Consider the following 14,462-nt stretch of genomic DNA (forward strand, 5'->3'; position numbering starts at 1 on the left):
AATTAAAAGATAAAATAAGAAGCAAACGTTTAAAATACATTGTAAAAATCCTTTAAAAATACATTTAGAAATTTTAATTATATGCATTACAAAAGAAATATAAGTTACAGATAAGGCATTTCTCCCTTACTTCTTATATACAAGCAAATACGTAATGTCTTAATATCATCTCCTACAATATCTTATTTAAATCTTTGGGAGAAGATTTCCTTTTACAGAAAGAAAAAAATTACTAACTCACCGGGAGATAATTGGCAATAACTTTCCAGTCATCTGTTCCATTCTGTTCCACCAGCTTCTTTAGTTTTTCATCCTAAGACATTTAAAGGTAATCCTAGGATATCAGTCATTTACTGTACAACTCTATTCAAGTTAGAGTTAAAGGGGAACCAACCCCCCACCAAAAAAAAACTCTCAAAAATAACCAAATTCAACAAATATTAAGGTGATATACTGGTTTACAGCATAGATTTATTTAGAGTCAGACAGACCAGAGTTTGAATCTTAACTCAGCTACTGATTAGCTGTATAAACCTGGGTATATCATTTTGCTTTTCTGGACATTAGTATTGTCATCTGTACAATGGAAACGATGATGTCAGCAGGGTTATTTGGGGATTATATGAGTTAATTACGCAAAACTTTAGCATAATGCCTGGCGCATTGAATGTTTAACATATGGTAACTTTTAAAATTTTACTTTGTGGGAAAAAAGTAATGAACTCCAGTGTTTGACGTAAGAGACATTGAACTATGGCAATAGATAGACTCTCAGTAAGAAATAGTTCAAGCTCTAGTCTAACATTTAGTAAGTTCAACCTCTTTCATATAAAAAAATGTAAGATCACTTTTCTTAATTACACTTAAAGGCATGTATGATGTAAGAAAATCATTTAGCTTTTGTATCAATGTGTTGACAATTTAAATGAGACCAAACTTATTAGAACACAGAAGACGCTAAACGTCAGGGTGAACTCTTTCAGTTCACAAGTGTCTTTCCAAACATGTTCAAGCAAAAGAGAATCCTCATGTTTCTGCAAAGGTAACTTTCACACACAATGTGAGTCCTCGCTATGACACAGTCACAGCAATTAGGAAACCAGTGTTACAAACAGAACTTCTAAATCGCTGAGAATCACCCAAGTGCACAATTTCCATAGGTAAATTATGGATTTCCTATGGGCCTCACTGGAAATCCCGTCTGCCTGTCAATGAGAGTTCTGGTTTAAGTGAAGGAGGACAGGATGAAACCGAAGAAGAGTCAATACCATTTATTCTAACATGAAATCTTCTACAATTGGTAGCAAAATTTTTTTAAAGAACTTGGAAGAAAAAAGTAACTTTTCTCTTACATTAATAATTTTGCCTCCTAAGCATTTTTCCATTCCCATAGAGATCAAGATTTGATAAGCTAGCAGACAAAGAGAGGTGAGAAGGAGACACACCTCCATCCATTTTTGAGTGCTTTCAGAACAGACATCCACATATATTCCTCTGTGTAATATTATATACCAAGAATGTTAAATGAACCCATTATAACAAGACAAGTTCTGTGAGTGTTTTGCTTTATTCTTTTGTTTTGTTTTTGGAAATAGCAATTCATTCATTTGTTCAGGGAACATCTGTTAATATTCCACTTTGTGGCAATCGATTCTGGGTTCAGGGAACACAAAAATGAATAGACGTTTAGCTCTGCCCTCAGCAGACTTACAGTCTACTGGGCGGGGGGGCATATACATTACAGCAACAATAAATAAGAACATGTATGTATCCATTGGTTGGAGGACGAATCCAACCTGTCTGGGGAAGCCAAGGATGGCTTCACAGAAGTGATGTCTTCACAAGTGATGAAGAAGTAGTAAGGGGCTTCTCTGGTGGCGCAGTGGTTGAGAGTCCGCCTGCCGATGCAGGGGACACGGGTTTGTGCCCCGGTCCGGGAAGATCCCACATGCCGCGGAGCGGCTGGGCCCGTGAGCCATGGCCGCTGAGCCTGCGCGTCCGGAGCCTGTGCTCCGCAACGGGAGAGGCCACAACAGTGAGAGGCCCGCGAACCCAAAAAAAAAAGAAGTAGTAAGAATTTGTGGGGCAAAGGGACAAGAACAGAATAGGCAGAAGGAAACGCAGATAAAACAAAGTGAGGAGGGGACCTTCAAACAACTGCAAAAAGTTTGGAAAAGGATGGTATAGTGTCCATGTGGGGGAGTGATGAGGCAGGCTAGGATAAGAGTCAGAGAGCCCGCTAAGGAGTTTGAACATCTGTAGTTTAGCTGGAATTTTGTTTTTTATAAATGGATGCACTCTAGGTTTTTCCCCATGTTTTGATTACATGATTAGTTACCTCTTCCCTGGTCCACCTAGTTTTCCCCAAGTGACGCTTTCCAGACTTGGGAAGCAGCCCATCATAATCATGGTCACACATCTCAATGTCTTCATCATCCTCGTCACTACTGTAGATGCTGCAGAAATAAAAATGGGCAGATGTGGACTGAAACAAGAGGATTCAAACGACTGGATTACAAAACTTACACCAAAACTCCTCAACAATCTTTTCAAAGGTTACGAAGATAAAACTTTGAAAACTTGCATAACGAGACTGTTTTTGGCACTCTGTTGCTCTAGGATTGTAAACTGGTTCTGCTGTTATTGGTATCCACAGATACAGCAAAGGACCTGGTACTTTCTATTGCTCTGCATGTTTAAACCTGCTGTTAATGTTAGACCAGTGACAAGTTACACAATTGGCAACCTTCCAACCAATGAAGGTTTAAGTTTAAAACTTAATGTTAAGGACAATAAAAGGAACGAGAGCCCATGTCCTTTACATAAGTACACTCGCAAAACCTTTGGTATACGTCCCATCATTTAAGTAATATTTCCCAAATACAATTAAAAAAACCTCAATTATGTTATCCTAATGGGACTGGTGTTTTATTAAGAGAAAAAAATTCAAGAAGTAATGCACCCAACAATGTAATTATAGTCATCCCTTAAAGATTAGAAGATTAAGAGAATCTAAAAGGAAAGGATTTAAAAACCTGACAAAGGATAAATGATCAAGTGATCAAACTGCTTTGTAAATAACATTAATACCAAGCAGTTCAAAACTCCAGGCCAGGTTGATCCAACTTGTGGCCATGTTTACAATCCTCAGTTTCCAGAGTAACCAAGTGAATAATTAGGCCACATGATAGTCAGAATCTTACTCATGTTTTTTCTACCTCTGACTGAATGGTTTTTGAAAGATCTTAAAATGTACCTAATTCAAAACTGAGGGATTCCCCCAGGTGGGTTTAAAAGGAACCCATTACTGTTTTCAAAAGAGTTTTTTCTTTTACCTACTTGACCAAAACTATAAATTTTGATGACTTTTGAAGTAACTTTATACGTAATGTTTATTAATCATATAATGGATAGGTGAGAGTCATTTTACAGCAAGTTTACTTTTAGTTATAATTTTACTTATAAAACTTAAGATATGAGGAAAAATTATACTATCTTTAAAAATTTACTAAAATTTATCATTGTAATATTGAGAATTCCATCAAACTAAGAACGATAAAAATAATGATATAAAGCAATATCATAATGCAGATCATTAGTCTAAAAGGAAAATGTATGTTCATATCAGGTTTTGTCTTCCAAAAGTAACTTACAAGTATATATTACCCATCCCTTAAAAGCAAGCAAAAATGCTTACCCAAAATCCTGAATTTGAGGTTCTTATAATTTAAAACTATTATTTTGGGAAAGAATCTGAAGGTCCAGGATGCATAGCAATAAGTAGGATGTGATCCAAACTTAAAACGCCACCACAAAAAAGACCACTAAACTGTGTTTATAATCTATAACCATCTTTCATTTAGTACTTATCCTTTTAAACAAGAGCCTGATCCTGTTTCACATTGTCAACAAGGGGCTCTAAACCAACTTCTGATTAAAAATTACAGTAGTTTCCCTTTAATAAAAAGCACAAGCATCATAAGGTGGGAAAAAAAAGTTATAATCCTAGAGCTTTTGAAAGGTTCATAGGGAACTCCTTGGAAAGCCCCCCAAATGAGGTGGCACCCTTGTGAAATATCAGGGATACCAAGAAAACCAGAGTAATCTGAAAGTGGAGTCATAGATTCAACTGAATTCAACTTTGGGGGTTTGGGTGGATCTGGAGATCACGTTTTCAGAACTGAGGACTATATATTTTTTTCAGGTTTTTATTAGTTATCTATTTTATACATACTAGTGTATATATGTCAGTCTCAATCTCCCAATTCATCCCTCCACCACCTCCCCCTTTCCCTCCCTTGGTGTGAGGACTAGGTTTTCCAAATCAGTAATTGGACACCACTGTCTGGGCAACAGATCAACACTCAGGAATAAGCAACAAATTCAGCTGCCCATAGGGGGCAGCCTACACCAGGTGAGAGAGAATAGACATCAAACAGGACTAGGGTTCTGGAGGCACAGGTGCTAGTTCTGCCTCCACCTAGCTGCGTGACTTGGACAAATCACTTCCTCTCTCTCACGACCTCAGTTGCTCGCCTATACAGAGGGCTTGGATTTTACTTGTAAGGTATTTTCCAGGGCTAATAAGGGATAATTCCACATCTTCCATGACTCTTAAAAATTAAGCAGAAATGTGCAAAATCAGAGATGTGCAAAAGCAAGTCTCGGTGAAAACTTGGTGTGCAACTTCCGCAGGTCCTGAAGAGGCCATGAGGGGAGCAGGGCGAGCCCAGGGCTGCTCACACTGTCAGCTCCTGGGTCCATCAGCAGGCTAGGCGCGGGTCTCGCCTTTGAGCTTTGCATAAGATTTCCTCGTTCTAAATTGTCCGGGTCGTCTAAGTAGCATGATTAATTTCTACTAAGGACCTGAAATAACTTTTCCTTTATCTGCTCTGAGAAGATCTCAGACCCAACAGTCAGAAGACTCTCAAAGGCTGATTTCAAGCTTGATGCACCCGACTCCCCACCTGCTAGACCTGGTGTGGTTACAAGAGTACGACTATGAATATTACATTCTGTCAAGGAAACAAACCGTGCAAAGAAACGAAAAAGAAAAGAAGTGTTGGGGGTTGGGAAAAGGGAGGGGAGCGGGAGGAAGTGCCTTGTGGCCGCTACTGTGATTCTAGAAACAGGGTTCAGACTCATTTCGCTGACCTGGTTAATAATCCCTGCCGAGTTGACGTTCGCCTTGCAAGAAACGGCTTCGAGCCCGCAGCCGGGTTTCTCTTCCCCCTGAAGCAGGTTCAAGGCTCCCGCCCCTCCTGGCCGCCTCCCCTCTCTGCTACCTGGGAGCCACAGGGAACCTGCGCGGCCCCGCCCCGCGGGGACAGTCGAGATCTCGGGGCGCGGAGCCTCCCCCGCGCCTCCTCCCAGCACCCCTTCCCAGCTCCCTCCTTCTCCTATTCCTCCTAGTTTCCGCTCTCGAAAAAATAGGTGACCTCCGTTGCTCTACTGTTAAGTCCCAAGGGCGAAGGTGAAACCACTTAAGGGGCAGCACCCCTGCCCCGCGCGGCCGGGCCCTGGACGAAGCTTAGGGAGCCAGCGGCCCCCCAAGTCGCCTCCCTTTTTCTCCGGCACCCGGCCATGCCTTGGTGCCGCTCCCCGCCCGGCCAGGCCCGGCCGAGGGTGCTGCAGCGGGGCCCACACCCACGCTCTTTGCAACTTCCTAGCTCTGCAAGAGGACCCGTGATCGCTGATTCGAAAACAAATAAGTAAAAGAAAATCAAAAAACCCGAGGAAAAGAGGGTGGGTTTACTTTGCCTCCAGGGACTTTTCCCCAAAACCTCCTGGCGAGGGTCCGTCCCGTCTCCCCTCCTCCGACAGGGCGACCTGAGGCTGCAGAGCTGGGCGCGGGGAGGAACGGCGACCTCGGCCGGGTCCACGTGCGCGCGCCGCGCCGGGACCTCTTGCACAGGGGAAGAGCTCCGGGGGATTGCGTCCCGGTTGCGCGGCAGCGGCCTTGGGTGCTGCCCGCCTCAGTCCCTTTCCGTTGAGTGGCAACCGTGACGGCCGCCGAGCGAGCGCCTACACCCGGCCACCCGCAGGGAGCTCCGGCGCGTCCAGTCCGGGAAGTCCAGAGACTGGTGGAAGCGGGAGCTTCAGCAAGTGACAGTTCGGACCAGTCTTTTCCTCCTCCGCTCCCTATTCCCCTCCTTCCGGCCGAAATGTAAGGGCACTTCATTCAAGATACCCGGCGAGCCTCCCCAAGTGCGGTTGACATGTGCGTCGCGGGTGCGTGGGAGCGGGTGTGCAATGTTTGCTTTAGAAGTAAAAGCCTCGCAGAGAATAATGATTAGAACCTTCAAAACCAGGGCTTAAAACAATTTGCAGATGTAGAGACCCTTTCCTCCCCTACAATCTTCTTTCCAGCCGCCTGTCAGCTGACACTCTTCTTCGCCTCCATAAAGAATGAATGAAATTTACATGAACTACCTGCAGCTACTATACTATCCGGCATTTTCCCTATATCTGCCATATGCTCTGCACTTCCAAGTCCAAACATATCGCAACGCATCCAGCAATTACGCTGCGACTCCCTCGCCGACATCCGCGGCATCAAGCCAGGGACCTAGTGGGCTCCCCGGGAATGGTGGGCACCGCTCTGCCCCCGGCTGGAACGTGCTTTTTTCCCCCTAGAGAGAACGTACCCCTGTGCAACTTGCAAAATGAGCCGCAGGGCGTGCTTCCCAACGTCCTAATGCATTTCTCGCATAGGCTCTTCCATTCATCAGTCCCTCGAGCGGCTTCTGCTGCCAAGGCAGGGGCTCTAGGTCCACGCAGGATCTGACAGCCCCGCAGAAGATCCGGGAACCATTTCCCACCTGCTCTCCCGGCGCCTGGCGCCCAGCGCGCCCCCGCCCGCGGCCGCCCGCCCGGGATCCCCGTTACCTGTGCCGGGGTCTCCGGGCCATGGCGCGGCGGGCGCGGGGCTCCGCTGGGAGCCGCGGGAACCGCACTGGGCTGCCGCCTCCCGCTGCCCGCCGCCTGCCTGCGTCCCTCCCCGGCTGCGCAGTGGCGCTCCGCACCGCCGGGGCGAAGTTTCTCAGGAGAAAGAGGAGGAGGAGGAGGAGGAGGTCGCGGAGGAGGAGAAGGAGGAGGAGGAAACAGGTTGATATTAAAGTGTAAACTCTGTAAACAGAGATGCCATCAAACAAAGAGCTTTGGACACTCCCCCTCCCGCCAAATCTGGCGCCCCTGCAGTGCGCACGCGCCCTGTCCACCGCCTCCGCGGTAGCCTTCTCTGCCGCCCGCCGGGCTGCCCGGCCGGCGGGGCCGCCGCTCCCCTTCGGCTCTCGCGCCGCCGAGCTGCTCCTGGCGCGCTGTGAGGCCCAGGAGGCGCGCGGGCGGATAGCCCGGGGCCAGGGAGGGGCGGCCGGGGGCCGCGGCGGCGCCCTTTCCTGAGCAAAACCCGCTCCGCGGCATGGGCCGCGCGGGGCCGCGCCACGTCCCACTGATGCCTCCTCCCCTCTTTTTCGGTGGCCGCACCGCCGTCGCCCCACTCGGCTTGCTCCTGGGCACCCGAACCGAGCTCGCCGGGCTCTGCCTCACTGTCGCAGAGGCGGCAAGGGGGGTGGGGGACTCCGGCATTTGAGATTGGATTTTCTGCAGGGTTTAAAACTCAGCTCCCTGGCGATGGGCAATGTTGGATTGGGGGATAGGTAGTAGGGGATGGGAGCATACGTTTGCATAGAATGTTTGGCTATGTTTTTGTTTTTGTTTTTTTTTAAAAAGATCATGTCTAATTTAACTTGATGACCAAAGACACTTAAGTACGAGTGGGGCTGGAGCTATCACCGCTCACACATGGCGCACCCCGGCGGAGCTTTCACTCTCCACCCAGATCCTGGAGCCAACACGCCACCTTCGCATTGTCACATGCCTTCATTCTCACCGGGGCACACGCCCGGCCCCACCCACCCTGCCCGGCCCAGGCGGCGCCCACCACACACCTCTGCCCATGCAGAATGCAGCGCGCGCCCTGGATTACACACCTGCAAAATCCACAGGGTTCCAAACAGCCCGCCCCCAGCAGAACTCAGGAAACCCCACGTGTGCTTGCATGGTTTTAGAAGTTCAACAGTTTGTGATACGGAGGTCGGTATCCACGTTGAGCATAGTTTACGACTCTTTGTTTTACGAGATAAAAATCACGAAAGACCTTCGTGTTCATCTAAGTAGGGGCTCCCGAAGAAGCAGAGGGAGAATATAAGTGCTGAATTTATAAGGATTGATGATTGGGGGATTTTAGGGGAGTTTTAGTTTTACTTCCGTTTATACACTTGTACCATTGGGGATTTTTTTTTTTTCATTCTCTGTACACACTAATTTATTTTTCCTTTAATCTTATAGGAGTTTGAGACTTCTGCTGACTGGGTTTGTGAGTGTCCCATGTGCCCCGGCAGTTCAAACTTAGCTCAGAAAGCATTTTTCTTACTAAAAAAGCATTTTCTTACTGAAATGAGTCACAATTTTATTAAATGGTGAAGCATGCTTGGTTTCAAGATTTTATCTGGTGTTTTAAACTTTGTTTCTTAACATTGTAATATAGTTTAAATCCTTATCAAAAAGTGTTAGTTTCTAGTTAGGTTTTAACATTCCTTTCTTCCTGAGGAAAAAAAAATAACACTGAAACAAAATTATTGTGAGATAATTCAGTTCACAGTCTTGAAAGACAAGTCACTTGCAAGTTAATATATTTTAAAAGACAATGTTTATTTCTAGTTTCTATAATAAAGTTTCTTTCTCCATATCAAAAATAAACAAATTTAAAAAAATACCTAGAACAAACATCTAGAACCCACCCTTAAAGTAACTGCATCTGTCTTTGGGATTATTATGAATCTAACTGGCATGATTCCCAAATGCTGAGCCTGTTTGGCACAGTAAGAGTGTCTGAACCCTTCCCAAAGTGAGCTCACCACCTCTTTCCCAGGATTTTTAGGAGATGGAAGTGGTCTATGATTCTTAAACTCCTTTTAAGTAGAAAATACCAAATTCAATTTTATTTCCTTTATTCCCTTTGTGCATCATTTTCATACATGTTGTTTTGAGAATTTATAATATTGTCATTCCCCAGACATTTTGGAGTTTAGGTTTACATGTTTTTCCCTCATATGTGTGACAAAAATATGGATGGGGACAAATATAGTCTGATAAAGAGTATGCATGCAATGATTTTACTAGGCTAATTTGGGATATATTGCCACCTGATAAGTATGTGGAAGGATAGAATCAAATGGAATTATAAATTCTTGTATGGATGAAAATGTATTTTCAAAGACATTGCAGAATATGAACTGTAACTATATTTATACATTTCCTTCCTCCACTTATAATTATTGCAAATGCATTTTTAGATGACAACATTATATATTTCATTAGTATCAAAATCTTTTTTTTTTTTAAAGATCTACTGCATCAGTTATTTTAGTGTGGCAGGCCTCGGTTAGATCTAAATTCAGATATAGCCTTTTATTTGCAATGTGCTAGATGGGGGTCAGCAAGCTTTTCTGTAAAGGGCCAGACAACAAGTGTTTTAGACTTTTTTGGGGCTGTGTTGCATCTTCTTCTACCTTTCTTTTTCTTTTCTTTACAACCCTTTAAAAATGTAAAAACCATTTTTAGCTTGAAGGCCATATCCAGCCTGCAGGCCATAGTTGGACAACATTAAACCAGTGATCCTCAGTCTTTAGAATAAGAATCACTAAGTGTATCCATGAAAAATGCACAGTCCCAGGCCATCCCCCTAGAGACTAGATGATTCCATAGGTTTGTGACAGGGCCCAGGAAACTCTGCATTTTAAGAAGTATTCAAACAGTTTTCATGGAAGCCGTCTCTGAATCAGTCATTGACTATCTTGGTATTAGAGTGAAGTCAGGCTGCTTCAAAACACTTTTCCCTCTGCCTGTTGCCTCTCACCACCTTCCCCTACCTCATTCTCTTTCACCTCTCCTGGACTAAGGAAGCAAGCTCTCAGAAACCCAAGACAACTTAGGTCCATGGGAAAGTTGGTGCCAGTGGCCACTGGGCCGTGGCCTCCTATTTCTTCTTCCTTTACTACTAAACTTCAGCCTCATATTTGAAACTTGAAAGAAAAGGCATCACTTGATCACACGCTGGTCATCATTATGATCATCTTCTCCTCCAGAAAGTAAGCACTTAAAGCATTTTATTTTACTCTAAACGCTGAGGGGAAGGGCTGACAGAAGAAAGATGTAGATTCCAGCGTTTTTGCTTCTGACTGCTGAGCAATTCTGGGCACATGGTGGATCTTTAATACCTGTGAGCAGTGTCCCAAAGATGAATGAGGATCAATGGTGGTGACAGACCAGGCTGCAGGGGCCCCATGTCTCTAACCACCCACCATTTCCCACCCCCTCAAGCCAATTTGGTTCAGAGCATTAAGAGGGAAATAATTACAGTAAACACCAAATGGTTAAAGTACAGACAATGCTTGATCATTTCAGTTAATGAATGACAGCTGTAGCATGTATAATTGAAATCCATAGGTTTGAGATAAACCTCATGTTGGCTCACAGCAATCCTTTTAGTAATAACAGTGGGGAAGTGCTTAGTGCAATATGTTTCATAGAGCCTCCATACAGGATGGTGACCAAAAAAATTTTATCCTTAAAGGATTACTGGGTTTGGCATTTCCTGTTTGTTTTCAACCTCCAGATCTTCATAAACTTATATGTGTATTCCTGTGACAACCAAACCGCATATTTTCATTGCCATTTGAACTTTGTCTTAAATAAAAGGTATGAGGGGTTTTTTGTGTGTGATGTGGGAAGGACATTCCAGAGGAAGGGAAAACTGTGAGCAAAAGCACATGATCGGGAACCACAAGATGTAACCCAAGCACAGGGAATAAGGAGGTGGCCAGATTTCCTGAAGCAAGGAGAGTTTTGAAGGCCAGGTCAGAGTGTATGTGTTGAATGGAAGATCTACATTATCAGAGCGGTGCATTTGGAAGGTTAATCTAACAGTGTCACAAATAGATTGGGGTGAGAAAAAGGGGTAGGAGAAGAGGTCAGTCAGTTAATTGGGCTGGACTAGGACAGTAACCCTATTTAGAATGGAAAGGAGGGGGCAGATCCTAAGAACACTGCAGAGGCAGAATCTTCAAGACTGTAACAACTGATTGGATGGCTATTTGGAGGCACCATTAATAGAAATAGGGAAGTCAAGAGGGGAAGAGAAGTGAGTGCTAAGGAGATTCAAAGAGGAAAGTGAGTTTAGATTTCGGTATGTTAACTTTGTGGTTTCTTTTGGAAGAGATCCGGGTAGAGCTGGTGAGCAGGTGGTAGAGAGTGTGGGATCAGAGCCTGTGGGAGAGGTCGAGCTGGGACAGCGGTGTCCTGGGGCAAAGCTTTGGGAGCCAGTCCTTAGACACGGACATTATTAAATGCTAAATTACATAAACCTACAATTAAATAGATTTTAAAAGGTAATAAATATTAAAAACTCATCATTTCCTAATTATTTTACTACATTTCACTGTTAAATATGCTTTTGAGTTTATCTCTATTACCTCTGCATGATGGAAATACGATGTAATGTATGCGAATGTGCATTTCTTTCCAATTTTGTGTTCAGTGAAGTTGTGTGAGTAGCTTGAAATTGGCTCTGGTTGGAGTATTTGCCCCATAAAAAGTGGCAAATGCTACAACAGTTAAGAGTTATCTGCGCGAAGGCAGTAATTGTGGTATAGCCTGGCTTTGCTAATAGGCATTGTACAGAGAGATGGCCAAGGGAAAGTCTTTGGAGAATATTTAAGAGGTTGAAAGACAAGGTTGAGACTGAGTGTAGGAGCTAGGTGGAGAGACCTGTTGGGAAGTAAAGAAAGTTTCTAGATATATATAAATAAATGTTATTATCTTTTCTTCTTTTGATAGGATTCTGTATTTTATCAGCTGACTTTGAAAGGTTTTCTTTTATTTATTTATTTATTTTTTTTGCGGTACACGGGCCTCTCACTGTTGTGGCCTCTCCCGTTGCGGAGCACAGGCTCCGGACGCGCAGGCCCAACGGCCATGGCTCACGGGCCCAGCCGCTCCGCGGCATGTGGGATCTTCCCAGACCAGGGCACGAACCCGTGTCTCCTGCATTGGCAGGCGGACTCCCAACCACTGCGCCACCAGGGAAGCCCGCTTTATTTTTTTTAAAGAATGCTTTTTAAAAAATATTTATTGTATGTACGTGTGTATGTATGTATGTATTTTGGCTGTGCCAGGTCTTAGTTACGGCACTTGGGATCTTCGTTGCATCATGCGGACTTCTTAGTTGTGGCATGCATGCGGGATCTAGTTCCCCAACCAGGGATCGAACCCGGGTCCCGTGCATTGGGAGCATGGAGTCTTACCCACTGGACCACCAGGGAAGTCCCGGTTTTCCTTTACTTTGAAAAAAAGTATTTATTGGGCAGTGGCTTTCAAACATTTTGGATCATGACTCACATTATTCTACTCCATTCCATTCCAACCCATTCCATTCTATTGTTAATACAATCCTGGTTAGGAACCCTATGTTGTTTTTGTGCCCTGCTTACAGGTAGTGAAGGACAGTTTGAAAATCGCTTCTGAGAGGATGAAGGCCTCACCTCTTTTTGCTTTAGACAGTAACTTTTCCCCAAGTGGCAGTCCTGTCTTTTCAAAGCTTTGGGAGAAAGTCCTCAAAACCAGTTTACAGAAGTAATTTTTCTCCCCTCTCTTCTCACAACTGTTCGTGGCCAATTCCTCCTGCCTCTCCATACTTCCTCCACATGTGTAGTAAATGTAAACTAGCAGCTTTCAGAGTTAGTAAACAAACTAACGAGATTTTTTTTTTTTGGCATTTAAAATCTTTTTTTTAATTAATTTATTTTATTTATTTTATTTTTGGCTGCATTGGGTCTTCATTGCTGCAAGTGGGCTTTTCTCTGGTTGTGGCGAGCAGGGACTACTCTTTGTTGTGGTGTGCGGGCTTCTCATTGTGGTGGTTTCTCTTGTTGGGAGCATGGGCTCTAGGCGCGCGGGCTTCAGTAGTTGTGGCTCGCGGGATCTAGAGCTCAGGCTCAGTAGTTGTGGCGCACAGGCTTAGTTGCTCTGTGGCATGTGGGATCTTCCTGGACCAGGGCTCGAACCCGTGTCCCCTGCATTGGCAGGCGAATTCCTAACCACTGTGCCACCAGGGAAGCCCAAGAGCTGTTATTAATAGAAATTGTAACAGAAACAACAGTCACACTTAGGGGCTTATCGGAGTAACGAAATGACAAGGTGGGCAAGGCAGGTCATCAAACATACAGCAGACGGCAATTTCTCTGAGCCTCGTATTCCAAACCTTCAAAATGTGGAGATTGCAGGAGAGAGCTTGAAAGGTGCTTCCAGTCTTTAATATTCTGTTTTCCCCCAAAATACCTAGGTCTCCCATTTTACCTCTATATACCTGACAATGTTTCCACGGTTTTTTTTTTTTTTTTTTTTGCGGTACGCGGGCCTCTCACTGCGGTGGCCTCTCCCGTTGCGGAGCACAGGCTCCGGATGCGCAGACTCAAGGGCCATGGCTCACGGGCCCAGCCGCTCCACGGCATGTGGGATCTTCCCGGGCCGGGGCACGAACCCGTGACCCCTGCATCGGCAGGCGGACTCTCAACCACTGCGCCACCAGGGAAGCCCTCACAGTTTGTTTTTATTGCACTGTGTGAAGCACGAGCTTGCAGAAGGAACGGGGCATTTTGCTAGATGATTCTTGATCGTTCAAGGCCTCTGTTCCACTCCTATCGTCACCACCTTCTCCTAGGTTATCATTACTTCACCATGAACTACCATAACAGCCCCGCATCAACGAATTTCCCCCCTATGATCTCTTTCTCCCCCATCCATTCTCAACTCACCACAAGCGAGTCAATCTCACTCTAACCACTTTTGGCAGTTCAGTCGTATGTTAAAATCCCATAACTGACTCCCTAATGTTGAGAAGATAAGACCTGAACTCCTCCACTTGGCATTCCCTGTCTTGAGCTTGCTCTGGCCTCTGTGCCTACGCGGCCTACCCCCGGGGGGTTATGGCATTTTATAACTGGGATGGCTCATGTACCGACCAATCAGAAGGCCTGGCTAAGCACAACCTGTATAGCTCCAATTGGGCGCACTGGCTGAGTGTCGTTCTGCTTTACAACACACCTCCCTTCTAACCTTATCTCCCGCCACGCTCTGTTCACTCTGCTTCCTCCCAAAAAATGCATTGGCAATCTCAGGGCCTTTGCTTACACCATGCCTCCTGCCTGCAATGCTTTCCTTCCTCCTCTCTGTTTACATAAGTGCCCCCCCATCCCTCAGGCCCCGCTGAAGCCCAACCTTTCTTCTGAAATCCTCTTAGACTTCCCTAATCCACAATCAGCGTGCCCACCGGTGAGTTGTTTTCATGCCTCTATTCCCTGCCTTTTATTGAGCATATGGCCTGCATTACCTTTCTTTGATAT

The 14,462-nt window shown here is 45.1% G+C and overlaps 1 protein-coding gene across 8 annotated transcripts in view; it reads right to left on the reverse strand.

Annotated features, from left to right (window-relative positions):
- MYB (MYB proto-oncogene, transcription factor) overlaps positions 1-6,911 on the reverse strand; it is a gene marked incomplete at both ends in the record, with an annotated part of 33,437 nt that extends 26,526 nt beyond the window's left edge. For all 8 annotated transcript variants that reach the window (XM_082855337.1, XM_082855335.1, XM_082855332.1 and 5 more), the window contains 3 exons: positions 242-313; positions 2,339-2,456; positions 6,889-6,911. In XM_082855337.1, coding sequence (XP_082711463.1) covers positions 242-313; positions 2,339-2,456; positions 6,889-6,911 — 213 coding nt within the window. The remainder of the gene's footprint in view (positions 1-241; positions 314-2,338; positions 2,457-6,888) is intronic.
- Between the last annotated feature and the right edge of the window lie 7,551 nt (positions 6,912-14,462).

This window comes from Leucopleurus acutus, assembly GCF_964270905.1.
Source record: "Leucopleurus acutus genome assembly, chromosome: 15".
Classification (NCBI taxonomy): Eukaryota; Metazoa; Chordata; class Mammalia; order Artiodactyla; family Delphinidae; genus Leucopleurus; species Leucopleurus acutus.